A 19,602-nucleotide genomic window follows, 5' to 3' on the forward strand; every position below is an offset into this window, starting at 1 on the left:
GGTTGAAAGGCCGCAGACAGAGGGTGGTGGTCAATGGCTCTATGTCCAGGTGGAGGCCGGTAACGAGCGGTGTCCCTCAAGGGTCTGTCTTGGGACCGGTGCTCTTTAACATCTTTATTAATGACATTGATGAGGGAATGGAGTGCACCCTCAGCAAGTTTGCTGATGACACCAAGCTGAGTGGTGCAGTCGATACGGTGGAGGGAATGGAGGCCATTCAGAGGGACCTTGACAGGCTGGAAAGCTGGGCTCGGGTGAACCTAATGAGGTTCAATAAGGCAAAGTGCAAGGTTTTGCACTTGGGCCGGAAGAACCCCAGGCACCTGTACAGGCTGGGGGGAGTTGTCCTTGAGAGCAGCTCGGCAGAGAAAGACCTAGGGGTCCTGATAGATGAGAAACTTAACATGAGCCAGCAGTGCGCTCTGGCAGCCCGGAAAGCAAATGGGATCCTGGGCTCCATCAGGAGAGGGGTGGTCAGCAGGGATAGGGAGGTGATTGTCCCTCTCTACTCTGCTCTTGTGAGGCCCCATCTGGAGTACTGTGTTCAGGTGTGGAGCCCTCAGTACAAAAAAGACATGGAGATTTTGGAAAGGGTCCAGAGGAGGGCCACGAAGATGATCAGGGGGCTGGAGCACCTCCCCTATGAGGACAGGCTGAGGGAGTTGGGTTTGTTCAGCCTGGAGAAGAGAAGGTTGCGGGGCGACCTCATTGCAGCCTTTCAATATCTGAAGGGAACTTACTCCCAGGAGGGGAGTAAACTCTTCATAAGGGCTGATAATAGCAGGACACGGGGAAATGGTTTTAAGTTAAAAGAGGGAAGATTTAGGTTGGATGTTAGGGGGAAGTTTTTTACTAGGAGGGTGGTTAGGTCCTGGAACAGGCTGCCCAGGGATGTTGTGGATGCCCCGTCCTTGGAGGTGTTCAAGACCAGGTTGGACGAGGCTCTGGGCAACCTGATCTAGTAAAGGTGTATGTTTGGTGGCCCTGCTAGGCAGGGGGGTTGGAACTACATGATCCTTGAGGTCCCCTCCAACCCAGGTCATTCTGTGATTCTGTGATTCTGTGATTCTCTGGATAAGTGTTTACCCCCCAAAAGTTACACCACTTCCTGTGGAGCACATGTTCCTCATTTACTTTGTACCCTGTGTACTGCACTGGAAATCAGATTGATACCTGATATAATTCCTTTAGAAAACCAAAACTGAAACTAGGAGTTCCCACATTACTTATACTGGTGTATACTTAATCCCTCTTTTTCATTTTTGTAGTTACAGACCTTATCCCTTGAGAGCTATCCCATAAAGCCATCTTATAGTATTTTGTCTTGTTGAGGAAAGCAAGTACCTTCTAGTTATTTACTTGCTGTGACATACCATAGAAAGGTGAAGTCCTTCAAAGACTGTTTCCTCAGAGTAGGAAGAACTTTTGTATTCCTAAGTACATCAGTGTCAAAAAAGTGTCTTCAGCAGTATGAAAAGCACTATTTGTTTTGTGGCAGAATAATTTGTATTATTTTTAATCCTATACTTAATCCATAACCAGACCTTTCAAGGAGTCTCAGTGAATATTCTGTGACCACTGTCATGACAAAATTTGTGGTTGTTTTTCCTCACTGCTGTACAAGATGGATCAAATGTAATCTAACAAGGCATCCCTAAAATAAATACTATTTCAAAATGAGTGAAGATATTTGATTCTGTTGAAGAGGTTTGGTTTCCTTGCTCTGATAGGGAAAAAAATCTTCCTCTGAAAGAGCCAGGAACATTCAGTAGCAGGACTGAGAAAGTGCTTCACAACCTCAAGGAAAAAAGTGCCAGGTATGATTTTCTGTGTCTATTCCTTATTGAGACACAAGCATCTCAAGATGGAGAGCATTGTGTTGGCTTTGAAGATGAAGATGTGCACTAGCATGTTGCACATGAAGAGTGCTGGATCCAAAAGCTGTGTCACTGACATGTATTTATTATTTCTTTTTCATTTACGCTCCGAGATCCAGAATTGTATGAATTGTCTTCCACATGAAAGCAGGACAGCTGTACCCTGGAGGTGCTTTTCCCTAACAGTACCACATTTCCCAGGGAACTTGGGTATTTTCCCTGAGAATGTTTGCCATATTAACATAAAGAGGTGAGTGGAATGGACTGTCTTCCTGAATAGCTTGCCAGCATCTTTCTCCTTTAATCATTTCCATTTTGATCATTCAGACCTGTCTGATGAATCAAACTCCAGAATTTGAGTAGTTCCTGAGCTTCTTTTGCCCCTTGCAGTGGGTTTTGCAAAAGGCTCCACTTGAGGGGCTCCACTTGAGAACACTGTGTCTGCTGCTTGTGTGGTACTGAAGTCTGTGAAAAGCTAAGTAATTGTATCCTCACCATCAGGAACCTTATGCTTAGGGTAGCCTTAGGTTTTAATGGGTTGATGATTCATTCCTTGAACTCTATGGATACTTTCTTCCTTAACCATCTTTCACTGGAAATGGGCTTCCTACTGATGGTTGCCTATAGTAGAAAAGCTGATGAAATGCAAGCTCTGAGAATATACCAAAATTTTGAATTCCATAATGGTCACTTTTACACTTAGTATAAATTTCACACCTCTTAAAATCAGAATCTTAACTTAGCCAGCCTGTGCATCCTTATTGTTCTTTTCTTTCACATTTCTCACCAAAATACTATCCAACAACAAGTGACACAAAACTCTTCAGATGGTATCAGAATGCCTTTCTGGTTATTATCTATCAAGTGAACTAAATCTTAACTCAGCTGAGGCTCATGTGAAATATGAATTATTGCCCCTTAGATTTCCAGATACACTACGATATCATGAAACTTTTTGTAGAATTGGTGTAAATCATATGCTTATGTTTGCACAGTTGTCTTATAGTCCTTCTTAAAAATTTTGGACCCTCTTGCTTCGGATCTCAGACAAGTGTGCATGTGTCCCATTAGGAGTACATTCTGTTCAAAGATGCTCAAGGAATCATAGAATCTTTAGAGTTGGGAGGGACCTCTGAAGGCCATCTACTTCAACTCACCTGCAATGAACAGGGACACCACAGCTAGATCAAGTTGCCCAGGGCCTGATCCAGCCTCGCCTTGAAAGTCTCCAGGGATGGGACATCAACCACATCACTGGACAACCCGTTTCAGTGCCTCACCACCCTCACTGTAAAAGATTTTTGTGGCTCTCCATGAGGTGCCAGATCCATCACAGTTCTCTAACCTCATAGAATCATAGGATGGTTTGGGGTGGAAGAGACCTTTAAGATCGTGTAGTTCCAACCCCCCTGCCATAGGCAGGAACATCACTGACTAGACCAGGTTGCTGAAAGCCCCATCCAGCCTGGACTTGAATGCCTTCAGGAAGGGGGCATCACAACCTCTCACATTCCAGCAAAACTACCCGGAGTCCTGCTCGGCTGCGGTACTGACTGGTGAAGAAAATGGGCAACAACTGGTCTGTTATTCTCATGCTGTGTTAATGGCTAGGACATACGAGGTCCTGCTGTTGTGTGAGAGGAGCAGTTGTTGCTATTACAGTCTGTGTAAACACCTGGCCAGAACCACAGTTATCTGAGGAAAAGTCGTTTTGAGAAGCAATTCAAACAGATGTAATTATCCTTCAACAGAGGAGCACCTTCTAGTGGTACTGAGTGATTATGACAGGTAAACTTTAAAGAAGAAAACTTAAATATGATAAACAAAGAATAGTAATGAATGTTTCTGTACAATATTTCGTATAAATTAAAACATTTTTCAGTTACCCCCGCTCCTCCTGCCAAAAAAGACCCTCTTATAATTTACCAGCATTTTGTGTACATACTAAAAATAATATTCTACCATGGAACCTATCCACCCTTTGACTTTTTTCAATAATGAAAATGTGGGTTCATTTTATATCTGATTGAGGGTCAGATGAAATTTGCTATAAAACTGTTTTTTTTTTTTTAATTTTAACACAGTTTCTCCTTTCACATTGTTTCTAGTAAATTTATATTTCTCAGTATAGCATTTGTCATAGTTCTTAGTTTAGCAAATAACAGTATCGAATTATTTAAAATTCAGTTTTTCTAAAATGCTGCTAAGTGAAATGGATCTTGTGGTTTAGGTGATGTTGTGCATTTCTACTCCTTCCACTTCCATACTGTAAAGAGTCCTTTTTGGACTCCATCACATAACATTAGTACATAATACACATGAATGATCTGCTGCAGCAAACTAGGATTAATGAGCATTGCTTATGATTATACCATTGCAAGAGTTTTGTAATGTTATTGATGAAAAATTCATTGTGTTCCTTTGTCAAATAAAAAAACTCCACTTGGAAGGTGGGGGAAGCTTAAAGAACACAGAACTACAGTTCATATTCTTAATTCTATAAACATAATCCTCTATGTTCAAAGTAGAGAACCTGACCTTTTTTTCCTAGATAAACTTTTCAGTATTCGGAAACTTCAGCCCACAGTTGAAGTAAGTCTAGCAAATATTTTAACCAGTGAAAACTCCATATCACTCTGTGTGCTTGCAGTACACACTAATATTGATGTAGGAATTGACTTATTGATTATACCCCTTTTGATATTCAGACAAGTGTCTCTCTAGTCACATATACATGTGCTACTTGAGAAATACATACATATGAAATAATATAGTTTTCACTGAATCTGAAAATGCTCAGGTCTAAGTGTGTGTCCAGACATTCACAATAGGCTAGAGAGCCTTCTTGACTGTCACTGGAATATACATCCTCTCAGTCCTGCAACACCCATTCTTTACTTGTCTTGTGCATCTGAAATGCAAACACTCTGTAACCTCTGGGGTGCTCCTTGTGAACTGTGAGATTTATTTCCCCTGTACAAAGCAGACAGCAGAATTGCAAGTATTTATTGAAGATAAAATATAAAACAAAACCATGCTTAATCTGTGCATACTGAGGTTAAATCAGAAAGCTATCTGCGGTACAATTTTCTTTTTTGTCTGCATATTTTATGCCTCAGAGAGAGAGAACCTTGGGCAGGGAGCTGTACTCGCCCTTCCTCAGGCTACCAAGGAATTCTGGACAAAAAATAATGTACTTTGTTCTTAGCAAGAAGAGAGTCTCTCTCTATATATATGTTTAGTAAAAAAGCATTGTTTCATTTCTTTCAAGACAATTTATTTTTGTTAGATCATATGCTACCTCCTGTGTTGGACTACTTTTTATCTCAAGAAAATGTAAATCTTCTTTCTTGCTCTCTGCTGATCCTTGACAGCTCAGCATACATGTTTGTTGTGAACCTTACATTCCCTCCAGAGTAGCAGAGAAACTGCTGTTTTCCTTAGTCCCTTAGAAAATCAGTAGCAAAGCTCATGGTCAAACCTAAATCTCGTTTAAGTTCCAGTTCAGGGTTAGTGGTAGGATGGCTGCTTTCTGTTGATCTCAGCTACATCTGTTTGAGAGAAAAGGACATTCCTGACTCAAATCAGGCTGAATATTTGTCGTTGCAAATTTGCTATTATTTAAACAAATGCTATTTACAGTTACATATATTAAACTGTATATAGCACCACATTCAGGTTTCTAAGTTACTTTGCCTCAGTAGTGCATTTTGGACAACTTGTCACAAAGACCATTTGTGAACCTAAAGATGCTCTCTGATGAATGAGGACAAAATCTCCTTTATTTTCTGACAAAACATGCTTTATAAGTGCTTATCTAGCAGGGCAGCATGGAAGATAGGTTGCAAGCAAACTATTTTTTGTTAAAAATAAGCTTGTGAATCAGTTTCAATGCAGTGTCAGGAGAAAAGAACAAACAATTTAAAAGAAACAGAGAACTAATTATTCTGACAAGTCATTGCAGGGTGTCACTGAACTGGTGTTGAGAAATAGAGATTACAGCCCTGCCCTTCAGAGTTCAACATCAGCGTTATAAGGGATATAAATACTATAAAGCTTCTTTTATTTATTGTGAAATTTGATCCAGTAAATTCAGAGAAGAAAATTACAGCTTTGACTAGATACCACAAACAAAATGATGAAATGTGTTAGAGCTCCAGAATGAGAAAAAGGAGGAGGATCATGGAATTATGTTTATAGCTTTGGCAGTTAAAAAAGCCAATACTTAAAGATGCTAAAAATTCATTAAGGATAAAGAGTATACAAATATAATTCATACTTATCTGCCCACTAAAGAAATTTTATTTGTTATTTGATGAAGACATCTAAAGAGGGTATTTTTTCCATGATCATTTCATAAACTGGATACTGTCACATAAAATTAAAAAATCTACACCTCACAAACAAAAGTGCAAACACGTTAGCACTTTCTATTGCTTAGGCAGGATTTTGAGTTCCTTCCTTACTGCAAATTGTTCTAATACATAATAGGAAATCAATATCTTTTTTTTTTTTTAGTTTTTCTTCTAACTGCATCAGCACAATGTTCTAAACCTGATGTAATAAAAGAAGGAAGAGTAAAGTCTCTGGTTAAAATTACATTTGAACTCCACGTAATGGGAATTGACAGATGTGGAAAAATGCAAAATCAAGCCTACTTGCTAATCCTGGCGTGGCTTAAGTCTTCCCATGTTACCAGCATTGTGCAGTTTATTCATAGTAGCAGATTGAGATATCACATCTAGGTAATAGTAATGACATTAATGTGAAACAGAAAGATGTGATGCCTGCATGAATTCCCTGCATCATACAGTAGAGCAGGTGGCTCTGACCTCACTAGACTGCTCTTGATTGCCTTTGGTAATCCTTTAGAGAGAAAGACCATGTCAGCTCTTTCCTTGAAGCAGTAAAAGTCCATCTTTTTGTACTTATTTCGTGGTAAAATATGAGTGTGCATTCTTATGAATAATTTTATTTCTGTTATTTTTTTCTTATAGAAATAGCAAGCAATGTCTAAAGACCGTGTGGCATTTTAGATGAAGGCAGAGAGCAATGCTAATCAACTGCATTTGCTTCCCCTTCAGTTTCTAGTTCACACCAGGTCCGTGAGACCAGCAGAGTCAGGTAGGACGGGCTCCACAAGGAAGCTGATGGAGACATTTTGGCTGCTAACATCGGTCTTCTGACCAGTATTGGTTAGATTGATAGGAAACTGGAGATCTTGGGTTCCCATAATACATGATGTACTGTGGCATCACTTTTCTAGCTAGGTCAGTGGCTGAGACCTTGAGTATGTACGTTTTGTGACATTAGGTTGCATTTTACCTTTGAGCGCAAAAGCTGAGAAGTGCAGTTCTCCCCGATGAAGGCTCACCTTGCCCAGCTGGATGAAGACTTGTGAACCATGTGAAGAGGAAGCAGGGATCTTACCCTGGCAGGCGGTGCCATGCTGCAGGCCACACTGGGACCCTGGCCACCCGTGCCTGGTGCAGGGATTGCTGGGCAGCAGTAGTGAGGCCCATGCAGAGCTTGCTTCCTTCTGCTTTGGTTCCTCCAATGGTAGAATCAGTGTGATGATTATTTTTCCTTCTGCCTAAAAAGCATTGCCTTCCACTGGTGAAAGCAGCACACAAAGGTGAGATATTTTATCTGCCTGTTGCACTGTTTGGCATGGCTGTTTGCCAGGTGCAGTGTTTCTGAGACTTGGAAAAGAAAAACTGGTATCAGAATACATCGGTTTATACACACTGAACTAAGACTCCATCTTTTAGGAGCATTTCAACATTGTTTTTTTAAAACGGTGAGCTCATATCTTAATGTGGGAAGTTTTCAGGTAGTTTTCTGCAAGCATTACACAGGCAAATACAGAACAATAGATGCATAAGGATGGCTTACCTTAAGGGGCATCTTTGGGACATTTGTCACTCAGTTTAGCTCTTCAGCTTAGAAATTTTAGTTTTAGCAATTTTTGTTCACAACACAATGCTGAGTTTTACAGTAATAAATAATTCTTTCCTCAATCACAGCTGTTCACACCCATAAGCAAATTTTTCAGGCCATGGGCCATTTTGTGTTCAGTTAGTGAGTTACAAAGATGCCCATCGCTGCAATATCTCTGAATCTAGAAATAGTAATTGAGAGCTATCCACATCTTGCAGTCAGTTTTGTAGGCTAATAAAGTATTTCAATGTTAACTGATGTGTTCAAACTCATTAGAACAGGCGGGCATTTAATTAGATACCATGTTCTCAGATTTAATCCAAACAATAGGCTGTGAGAAACCAGTGTTGCAACATATTTGTCTTAGAAGGAAATGTTGACTTTGGCTCTCAGCTGTTTGTTTTATTGTTCACTTATTGTAGCAAAATGGAATAATCTGATTTGATTTTATTTGTGTATGTCAAATTATCTGAAGAATATTATAATGAAACATTTTAGGAGCATTTATTTCCAAATAAAAATATGACCAAGTAAATACGAACAGATGTCTTGTGGTTTTTAAGTCTTAGTTTGTAGAAAACCTTTGGTTTCATTCAGGAGAACATTAGCATTAGTTCAGCCTGGTCAAACAAAAACACTTTTAAAAAGTGTGTTTAATTGATTATTGCATCTCTTATAAGCAGGAAAATAAATGTTTAGAAGCCTTTTCAGCTACTAGGGAGTACTCATAGCTGATTAGCTTGAGGAACTGCTATCTGAAGAGCAGAAGGTAAGAGAATGATTTTTCCTAAGGATTATTGTCCTAAAGCAGATCTTTAAAGATTAACTTTAAACTCAACCCAGTACAAGGGGTTTGTGCAAGGTGCCAGTTTGGGAGAACGGGCAACAGAGGCACTGTGACATGGATGCATTTTGTTTGTTTGTTCTTTGTTTTTTTAAGGAATGTTTTCATTTCTTTTGTTTGGGGTTGTTGAGAATAAACTTTTCAGGGACAGAAGGTGGTTTGTTGGCTTATTCTTCCTTGCTTTCTCATTTGCTTGTGAACGCCTTGGGACCTCTTCTGTTGATGGTTTCACTGGTAGAAAACTGAGTTATATGAACTTTTGGGCCATTCCATCCAGCTACAGAAACAGACATGGAGAGAAGTATTTGCTTTTGTAATATGCTTTATTCCGTATTTTTATGTTTGTGGAATACAGAGAGAATCAATGTGGAAAAGTGGATTTTATGAGAGTTTCAGAGTCCCAGTAGTGTGTCCCTTGATCTGTAGATGAACACAGCCTTAATCCATCCTATGTAAGTGAACTATAGGAGTCTCCAGCTTTCTCCATTTTTTCCCCAGCATGGCATATAAATCAGAGCTGCCATCCATGCAACCTTTATCTCTTGCTCATATCCTTGGAAGTCAGGGAGGATCAAAGGACATGCAGCAGAAATCAGTATCGTTTTCATATGTGCTATTTCATGGCAGTTTTAGTCTTCTGACTTCACTGACATCTGGAAAACCAGTTCCCTGCCTCTTTGCTTCTGCTGTCCTTTCCTGGTCACTGGGCACAGCACTTACAGCTCTCTTTGATGCTCTCCCAGGCCTGTGATGGCAACTGCTGGCCTTGTTCTGTCATGCGTGCCTTAGACTGTGCAGCTCTTTGGTAGGGTGATGCTGACAGAAAGTAAATAGCAGCTCATTTTGCATCTTTTTATCTGTATACTGCATAAATCAGCAACATAGAGACTATGAAGGTCATTCTTCTTCAGTTAAATGCGCTTTATGTTCTGATTACCTGACCAGAATGAAATTTCTCTCAGTCTTATGGAAAACTTTCTCTTCAGACTCTCACACTGACTTTCCTACAGCAGACTGGGACTATACTATTAGTCTTACTGTTTTTTTTCACACACTGAATCTCAGGTAGAGAAACCCATGACTTTGCAATTCACATTAATACTGCTTGCAAAAGACCTACAAGTTGCAGAAGGGTTATTTGTGAATCTTTCCAATTATTGAGCCTGACCTGCTACAAGTTACCTATTCCACTCTTTATTTGAATTTTTAAATTTAATTCTCACAAACTTTGGGTACTTGGGACCACAGACTGCATTCATAGGTGCATCATCCATCATTACAAAGGCAGCAGTTCTAAGAGAAAACTTTTTTTTTTTCAAAATGAAGAAACAACTTTGATAATGTTTTTCACAATTTCTTCTGAACTTAATGCTTATTTCCTCATTAACAACAGAACTCCTTTCTAATGATGCTAACTTGACATGTAGTATTAACATCTGTAGACAGTATGCAGTGAATGTAGCAGTGAGTTTTTATGTTTAACTTTGTGTCCAGAAAAAAACTTATTTTGATTTTGATTTCCCATTGAATTTTGCAGAAAAAAGCAACCCCCAACCCTGCTGAAAATTACTACTGAAGTAGAGAATGGACAAAAAAAGAGTGTACCTGTAGCTTTAAAGAGAGAGTAAATGATAAAATGACAAGTATTTGATTTTGGAAATTGCTTTCTGTTTAAAACTTGGCTGTGCAATCCAGGGGGAGCAATAAACTCATTTAGCCCAGAGCTTCGCAATTATCTCTCCTGTTCATCCCTTCCTCATGCTGAGAGCACTTTTCTCACTAAATGGCATTAATATCACTTCTGTATCAGTCTGAAATGTAAGCATATAGAAGAGTAGATAGTGCCAATGTGTACCCATTTAGAGATTAACGAACTCTCTTTAAGAAGTCAGTACATTGTTAACAATCCTGTTCATGTTTACAATAGGCAGCTCACAAATAAAGTAGATGAAGATGCCGAGGGAGCTGGCGGGGCTGATTGCCGAGCCGCTCTCGGCCATCTACCAGCGCTCCTGGTTATCTGGAGAAGTCCCAGAGGATTGGAGGCTTGCCGATATGACTCCCATCTACAAGAAGGGCTGTAAGGAGGATCCGGGGAATTACAGGCCTGTTCAGCTTGACCTCGGTACCAGGGAAAGTTATGGAGCAAATCATCTTGGGTGAGATCACACAGCACGTGCATGGTGTCCAGGGGATCAGGCCCAGCCAGCACGGGTTCATGAAAGGCAGGTCGTGCTTGACCAACTTCATCTCCTTATACGACTGGGTGACCAGACTGGTAGACGAGGGAAAGGCTGTTGATATAGTCTGCCTAGACTTCAGCAAAGTCTTTGACACGGTCTCTCACAGTATTCTCCTGGGGAAATTGGCTGCCTGTGGCCTGGACAGGTATCTCCTTCTTTGGGTAAGGAGCTGGCTAGATGCTGTCCCCGACGGGCAGTGGTTAATGGAGTTAACCCATTACAAGTGGTGTCCCCCAGGGGTCAGTGCTGGGGCCCATCTTGTTTAATATCTTTATTGATGACCTAGTGAAGGGATTTGAGTGTACCCTCAGTAAGTTTGCAGATGACACCAAACTGGGAGGTGGTGTTGATCTGCCTGAGGGTAGGGAGGCCCTTCAGAGGGATCTAGATAAGCTGGATCGCTGGGCTGAGGTGAATGGGATGAGGTTCAACAAGGCCAAGTGCCGGGTCCTGCACTTTGGCCACAACAACCCCATGCAGTGCTATAGGCTTGGGGACAAGTGGCTGAATGATTGTGAAGAGGAAAGGGACCTGGGAGTGTTGGTTGATGCTCGGCTGAACATGAGCCGACAGTGTGCCCAGGTGAGGGCCAGCGGCATCCTGACCTACATTAGAAACAGTGTGGCCAGCAGGAGCAGGGAGGTGATCATCCCCCTGTACTCAGCATTGGTGAGGCCGCACCTCGAATATTGTGTTCAGTTTTGGGCCCCTCACTACGAAAAAGACATTGAGGCCCTGGAGCATGTCCAGAGAAGGGCAACAAAACTGGTGAGGGGTCTGGAACACAAATCTTACGAGAAGCGGCTGAGGGAGCTGGGATTGTTAGGGCTGGAGAAGAGGAGGCTCAGAGGAGACCTCATTGCACTCTACAACTTCCTGAGGGAGGTTGTGGGGAAGAGGGGTTTGACTTCTTCTCCCAGGCAACAAACGGGACCCGAAGAAATGGCCACAAGTTGTACCAGAGGAGGTTTAGGTTAGACATAAGGAAAAACTTCTTCTCTCAGAGAGTGGTCAGGCACTGGAATGGCTGCCCAGGGAGGTGGTGGAGTCGCCGTCCCAGGCAGTGTTCAAGAGGCGTCTGGGAGAGGAGCTGCAAGATCTGGCTTAGTGCTTGTGGTAGCAGTGGTAATGGAAGGACGGTTGGACTGGATGATCTTGTAGGTCCTTTCCAACCTTGTGATTCTATGATTCTAAGATGAATATATTTTCTTTTAAAATATGGGAAAATTAAGGATTAAGAAATCATCAAGGGGTTAAGAGCAGCACTTAACAGTTAGGTCAGTGTGTAACTTGGTAGAATAGAATACAGATGCACAATTTACTGTGAGATCCTCATATACATACACATATAAACATATTTAAAATGTTTCAGATTATCAAGACTTGTTTCTTCATTTCACATCACAGTTACAAACAATTAAACAATGTTTTAGATACTGTGTATGCATTTATATTTACTCAATTCAACTGAAAATTCAACAAGTGAGATTTAATGTCAGTGTAGAATTACGTATTTTTATACATCTGTGAGAACAAAATCATAACAAAATTATGAAAATGAAAAGGACACTATACAAAGTATACCTAAAAATACATTGTCACTAGTAACTTCTGAAAATAAGATTGTCTTGCCCACTGATTTATGGCTTTTAATAATTAACAAGATATTTTGTGAGACTTAGCTAGAAAGCACATAGTTGAATGTGAAGGATGACTGTCTATATATGCTGGGAGAACGCCTAATGACTCTTGAAGATGATGTATGACATTGTGCTGTTTTAATAAGCAAAGTCCGCTGTACTTCAGACTGTCTTGAAAGTGATGCTGTGATCCTAAATTAACAAGGAAAAAGCACTGTTGTGTAGCAGTGTTTCTTCCCTCAGCTCAGCCACTTCAGTGTTTCAGAAGTTTTCCTTTGCACTGTTGTCCCTGTTCGTCGATTGAGAGTTCACTGTAGAACAACATAATTCTCTGAATTCTCACTTAGGAGAGACAGCTGTAATTGCCCAAGGTTTCTGAGGCATGGCCTGTGCTACTGGTTTGGAGCCAATGCTGCATTGGAAAAACCTTCAGCAAACTCTTCAGTCCGTTCTTGTTTGTTTCGTAAGCAGACTCACTATGGCTCTGACTGTCTTCAGGGGCTTTCCCTCATTATTTATATTTTGTGGGTTTTTTTTGAAATCTGCTGCATTTATCCAGGTTTCTGAGGTTCCACTGCCTTTGCCAGGGGAAATTTAGTTCAAGTACTTGTAGTAGACCTCTCTACAAACGCTTGAGAATTTCAGCTGTTAACTTCATGACTCTTAGTAATAGCATAGTCCAGCCACAACAGTACTTACAAACACATTAAAAAATAATTAACAGAAACTATTAGGAGATTCCTCAACACTGTTTACTCATAGACTTTCTGTATTTCTCTGACCAAGAACAAAAGCAGATCCTTAGAGCTTTTATTCATTGTTCATTCATACCAGATGTACATACAGGGAAGAAGTGCTATGTCACAATAAATTAATGTCTATTTATGACAATAATATTTGAAGTACATATAATAGCATTTCTTTTCCAGTAGATTTACATGTTAACTTTTACTCTACATTCCTCTCTATTCTTATCTACTCAAGGGATTGTTGCACTATACAGGAGATGAAATTTTAAACTGTTCTGATGGTACAAAGCTAAATGGGTAAGAAGAGATGCATGTCTTTGTAAACTGACATTTAAGTCACTGTTCTTGGGGACAGTGCAATATCCCTTACCCTACGTGTTAGACAGCAGCAGCACTGGTATTTGGGATGACATTTTATATTTTTAATTTTTTGATAGAATGTTTTATTTGCTACTGTAAAAATGATTGGATCAAGGCAACTGTTGATGCTGCAGATGATCTCTGTGATTTGATAAACTACCATTAATGTGCTTATGCTCTCAGAGGATGGTTGACAACAGGCTTTGTAAATTATTATCACCATCATCGTAATGTGATAAGGCGTGAAAGACACAGCAAATACAATCATAGCAGCTGAAATCAGTAAAAGAGGTCTAACAATTCTATTTCTTCTTTGCTGACGTTTACAGAGTTGTAGTAGTGCTTTGAGAGTCAACATATAGCATGTAAAGATGACTGTGACTGGAATTAGGAATCTCAATACAATCTTGGAGAGTACGAATGGCACTTCAAATTGTAAGTTTTCTCCAATGTCATCTTGGGAATTTTTGTTGTCATGCTGTCTTCCAGCTTCAATTGTGCAGAAAATCTCTGGCACTGATGCAAGAACTATGAAGATCCATACAGCAGCAGTACAAAACATGGCCTTTCCTTTGTTCCACCATGTTAATGAAGTGATAGGATGGACAGCACCTAAGTATCTATCAAAACTGATGAGTGTTAAGAAGTAGACACTTCCATATATATTAATACTAAAAAATAGTCTTACGATGTAAAAAAATGTTTGACTGAGATAGTTATCTGACTTCTGGAGACTGTGATATACTGAAAACGGTGCCATGAGAATCCAAGTGAGGTCACACAATGCCAAATTAAATAGAAATATGCTGTTAGTAGTCCAGGTCTTCACACAGTACACATAATGTCGAAGGGCAAGTATGTTGCCTAGAAATCCTACTATCAAAGTGAAAAGGCAAACCAGAATCAGCAAATAGCAGTACCACTCCAGCTTAGGATGGCTGTTGCAAATGAAAATAGTGCATGTATCATTTGTCATCTTTCCATGGAATAGGCCTGAAGGGGAAAAACAGACCAACAAATTTAAAATAGTAGCTAAATATATTGAATTTACAATTAAAAACTTTTTAGTTAAATCTATCATGTTTAAACTGGTGAAAGAATTCAGAATATGGGATGTACAAGTTCTTCTCTATCTGAAAAAAATGCAAATTCTAAATAGGCATCACTTAAAGCTTACTATACAGCAATGCCATCAAAGGCAGAGCTTCGTGAACCTTCTTAAAAACCCTTGTATTCTGCCCTAATATTTAGTGTAGTACACAATACATGAGGGAAAAAAGGCATACATCCTTAATAACAGTAGATTCCCTTTGCTGACTAATACGTCTGTGTCTAGCTTTGCAGGAAGCCCAGAGAAGAGCAGAAGGATAATAAATGGCCATGCTCACTCCACCCTTGCTGTGACTGGCTTGGGTACCTGTACTGGGCCTGGAGGCATTTGTAATGTGGGTAGCTGTGCAGTGGGCTGTGGCTGAGATCCAGAAGACCGTATTAAAAAAAAAATCAGGTTGTACTGTAGGCAACACCAACATCTATATCCAAGGCAGTGAACAAAATGCTCTTTTGGTATTGTATGCATGATTTTTGTTGGCATTCTTCTCTAAACAGATGTTGCAGGCCAAAACTGTTGTGGTTTTGATAGGTATAGAAAGAGTTCATTTTGTCTCAGTTGTTACTGCTCAGTATCTATCAGCACTTGTTATGGATAGTTTGGAATATAGATCTGCAGTGTGTTTTTCAAAGCAAGGTTTTCATGCTTGCAGACTCACTTTTAGACCCATAGATTTTGAACTCCTAATTAAAAACAAAAACAAAAACAACACAAAACCAAGGCTGGAGTGTTTTACCAGGGTGAACTGTCGCCAAATTCACTGTCATGTTTCTGGAACCTCTCTCCAAATGATAAAAGAGAACAGATTGCCCAGAGAGGCTGTAGATGCCTCATCCCTGGAGGCATTCAGAGCCAGGTTGGATGGGGCTCTGGGCAGCCTGATCGGATGGATGGCAGCCCTGCTGACAACAAGGGATTGGAACTAGATGGTCTTTAAGGTCCCATTTGAACCCAAGCCATTCTTTGATTCAATGATTCCGTGACTCAGTGATTCTATTTTAATTTGTAAGGTCTGTCCAAGTTGGAACTTTGTATGAGGGTCATAAAAACAGCCATTTAGAAATCACAATCTACTACAGCACTTGATAGGATAGTAAGATAAAATTTTACTCAGCATTTACTCACTTTACATAGAAGGAAGATCTCTTTTCCATAATGTTATTGATTCCTTGATAATTTTCAAACTTCAACTGTTAGGTTGATAGTAGTGCTTTTTTGGAACATGATGTTCTGCTTTCGTACCTTCCTTAATATTACTTTTCCAAAGGTATGTCCACAGACATAGCTCAGAACATAACAAGTAAGAGCTATGGGCTGCTAATTAGAAACTGCATTATTTTGCTTTACAAATTTATGGCTCACCCAGATAATGTACTTATGAAAAGTTAGTTCAAACTGTACTGAATAAAATTATGAAGGAAAGTTATTTCTGTAGAAGTTCAGAAACAAAAGCAGTCAAATGACTTTCCAGAAAGGTTGAAAGCCATGTGGTCAACTTCTGGTGTTTTTAAAAGATTGGAAATATTTATTTTTTGTTAAATATGTTAAAAAAATTTTGTTATTGTTATTTAAATGTATATTGTTAAGTATTGAAGCACTGTGCTTTAACCTGGGGTAACGGTATTCTTTCTCTACACTTCTCCATGGCCTTTATAGATATCAAATTTTGTATAATGTTCTTCTTCAACCAAAGTTCATAAGATGAACACATAAATTCTTTAAAATGTAGCCACCCTAATAAGTACATTACCATTAAGTAACATTTGCTTTACAATGTATTCAGTTAAAAGGAGTTTTAATATGTTTAGGAAAGTTATGTTCTCCTACAATCATGTTGGTTAAATCTCACTTGTACTTTGAATTAAATTGTATTTCCTACTTCTCTGCCTTCCTTTTAAATAATTATGAATAAAGGCAGTAAGCACTTGATTCTAATTATGGTGGTAGAACAAATAAGCCCTAAACTGGCTGCAAAAAACATGTCTGTAGCTGCAGAAGGCAACTGAAATGCCAGGGATTCCTGATACCATCAAGCTCCTGAAAGAACTTGAGAGAGAGAGGTCAGTATCTTCCAGAGATACTTGAGGAGAGTAAGTCAGTCTTAATTGGAGAGACAGCTGTGCCACCTGATCCATTTTGGTTGGATCAGGTGTTCATATTTGGATTTTCTAAAATATTCTCACTGTTTCTTATTTATTCATTCTATTGTATAGAGCTTAGAGGCCATAATCAAGACTGGATTTTTGAAACACTATGCATTGCAGTTGGGGTGAATGACTTACAATCTATCAAATAGGATGGACACAGTCAAAGAGGTTCAAATTAAAAAAGAATGTTTTCCAAGATAATGTAATAAGCAAGAGAAGGGCACAAGCAGTTTGACTCTCAGTGCTGTAGTAACACCTCCTGTTAGGAGAATGTAAGGAATTCTCTACAAGGAAAACCCAGTTTCACTGTATGTGCATAGACATCATCACCGTGCCCTGCTGTATCCTGAGACCATTGGAGCTATGCTGATGCCCAGTAGATCTGCATATGTGCTGTAATAAGTTTCAGGGGTGCCTTTTTTTTTTTTTTGTATCAGACAATGGCAAGTTTTCTGCCAGTTAGGTGAGTATGTTGTGCTAATAATACTCAGTTCCTTTCTTCCTAATGACTCAGTCTATACTGTGATTAAGCCACTCTTTCTTTCATTAAGAAATGATGTTCATTTACTTGAGAATTAACGAAAGCCCATATAGCAAACAAACTACAGTAAAGGGATAGTTAAGGTTTAAAAAATTGCCTACCAAAGACAATAGTTATTAAAAAACACTTTGAATAATATGAAATGTATACATGTTTGTATGTACTAATCAGAATGTAGTAAGTAAGTACAAAAAAAAAAATGCTACTGTGGAGAATACAGGTGGGATGAATACTTAATAAATTTTTCTCTTACCTGTTTCAGAAATGTTGCCATCATCTATTTTACGGAAGTCTAGATTCCAGGCTGTGCTTTTCTCCTCCATTAATCTTGATCTTCTAGAATCGCAATTCTATTTTGCAAATACTGTTTTTAATCCAAAGTTTGGGTAATATTCCATAGACAATGGCAGCTCTTCAGAGACCATTCGTCAGACTGCAAGAGAGAGAACTTTTATCATGATGCCCCTCCTCTCAGTCAGGCTATATTGCTACTTAACATAGCAGCCTCCACTTGTTTTTCAGGGAAAAACAGACTCACTCCAAATCCACAGTCTAGATCTTTCTGGGGCTTTCATTGGTTCTAGCATGAAAGAGAAGGGTGGAGGGGCTTGGGGCATGTGTGTGCCTTTGCACTTTCCTTCCCCCTTCTTTACTGCCAGAATTGCTGCCCCACTACAGAAATGGGCAGCTCTCACCCCACATCAGAGCTTGGACAGGAAAGGAATGGGCTGCATGAGACTGAGAGGCTCAGGAGAGGAAAGGTGCAATGGGAGTAGACATAAAGAAGATCTGGAAACTGGGTAGAATGAACTTATTTGGACAGGTGGGCTACAGGAAACCTGAAGTGAAAAACTGCTGTGTTAATTGGCAATGAAGGAGGACTGAGAGAAAAAAATGAGAGAAGAAAGAAAAGGAAAGCTAACTCAGGAAAAATACGTTCCTGAAGAAAACAAGACAAAAGTTTCACCTGTCCAGTGATGAGAGTAAGCAGAGCTTTTTTTCAAGCAATAAGGCATATCTGTGTGCTTTGCAAAATGCATTTGTTGCAGAATGAAAAGTGAAGTACATCACATGACTGAAGCACCTACGTTTAGGTACTTGCACAGTCCTGTTTATGTCATTAATTACTGACAATAAATAACAAAAGTTGGAACCATTAAAATCCAATATAAACTACGAAAAGCAGGATAAGAAGAGTATTGTACTGCAATAAGACTTCATTGAGAGGACAAGAAAATCAGTCTTGCTCTGACAAAACTGTAATATTGCATTTGTGAAATGATGGGAACATTACTACGAGAGATGGTCAGCTCAAACATTCCAGGGAGCAGTTTGTTCTCTGTATTGCAGTGACAACATTTGGTGTACAGTTTTGGCTAAGAAATGAATAATTATTACGCTGTAAGTGTGGCTGTAAGCTCTGTTCTGTTTTGTGATATGGTTCTTTTATGTTACCACTTACAGGCTTAATCATTTTGGGACTATGTTGTGGTACCATGTAACAAAAGTCAACAGTGTAAGAAAGAGGATAATACCGTCTTCCATTTGAGCTCATAGTAAAAGATTTGTTTGTAAAATGATGAGAAAGTAGAATTTGGATTCTAAATCTGATGGCATTTGCCTACTGTGTATCACTGGCAAGGTCATTCCAGCTGAACAGCCATATTATTGAGGTCTAAACCCTTCAATGTACTTCTAGAAATCCGGACTTTTTCAGCTCTGCCATTAAATGGGTGGCAGTACTCACAAAATAGGGGAACAGTGGGTTTGCACAGGATAATCTCAACTTTATTGCCAGGAGGGGTGATTATTTGCTTATTTATTAGCTGTATGTTTTTGTGTACTTTTGGGCTTAAGAGTTGTCTTTGACTCAAGAGATGGCTTTTCTTATGGTATCTGTAGTATCCCTTTAGTCCAGGCAATTTCTTTAATTCTCAACTGACCCTGCAGTCATCTGCTCAGAAAATAATCTCTTTTTCTCATGAGTCAAATGTCCTGAATCCTCCACTTCTAGTCTGTGTGTTTTTCATGAGCTAGACCAACACATATGATGATTTATCTATTATCATGTCATTGTATTGGACCCAACTTCATCATAGTCAGTAGAACGAGAGAGGCAACCATCAAAATCTAATGACTGTTCCTACTGC

General features: G+C 39.5%; 2 protein-coding genes across 3 annotated transcripts in view; one reads left to right on the forward strand and one right to left on the reverse strand.

Moving 5' to 3' along the window:
• Nucleotides 1–19,602, forward strand: part of TMEM117 (transmembrane protein 117) — a 199,759-nt gene that overhangs the window by 14,292 nt on the left and 165,865 nt on the right. The gene's annotated exons all lie outside the window — the stretch shown is intronic.
• LOC149919474 (P2Y purinoceptor 1-like) lies at nt 13,625–17,775 on the reverse strand. Its single transcript, XM_090134418.1, has 2 exons — nt 17,706–17,775; nt 13,625–14,646 (listed from the first exon to the last, which is right to left on the reverse strand). Exons 1-2 carry the CDS (start codon nt 17,773–17,775, stop codon nt 13,625–13,627), a joined length of 1,092 nt encoding a protein of 363 aa, XP_089990544.1.

The sequence above is a fragment of the Phasianus colchicus genome, chromosome 1 (genome assembly GCF_987193195.1).
Source record: "Phasianus colchicus chromosome 1, bPhaCol1.hap1.1, whole genome shotgun sequence".
Taxonomy (NCBI): domain Eukaryota; kingdom Metazoa; phylum Chordata; class Aves; order Galliformes; family Phasianidae; genus Phasianus; species Phasianus colchicus.

Excerpts from the sequence above, each read along its gene's own strand:
- LOC149919474 (XM_090134418.1), bottom strand. The coding sequence starts at position 17,775 with ATGGAGGAGAAAAGCACAGCCTGGAATCTAGACTTCCGTAAAATAGAT. Across the intron at positions 14,647-17,705 it reads TGGCAACATTTCTGAAACAG|GCCTATTCCATGGAAAGATG; the intron begins GTAAGAGAAAAA and ends TTTCCCCTTCAG.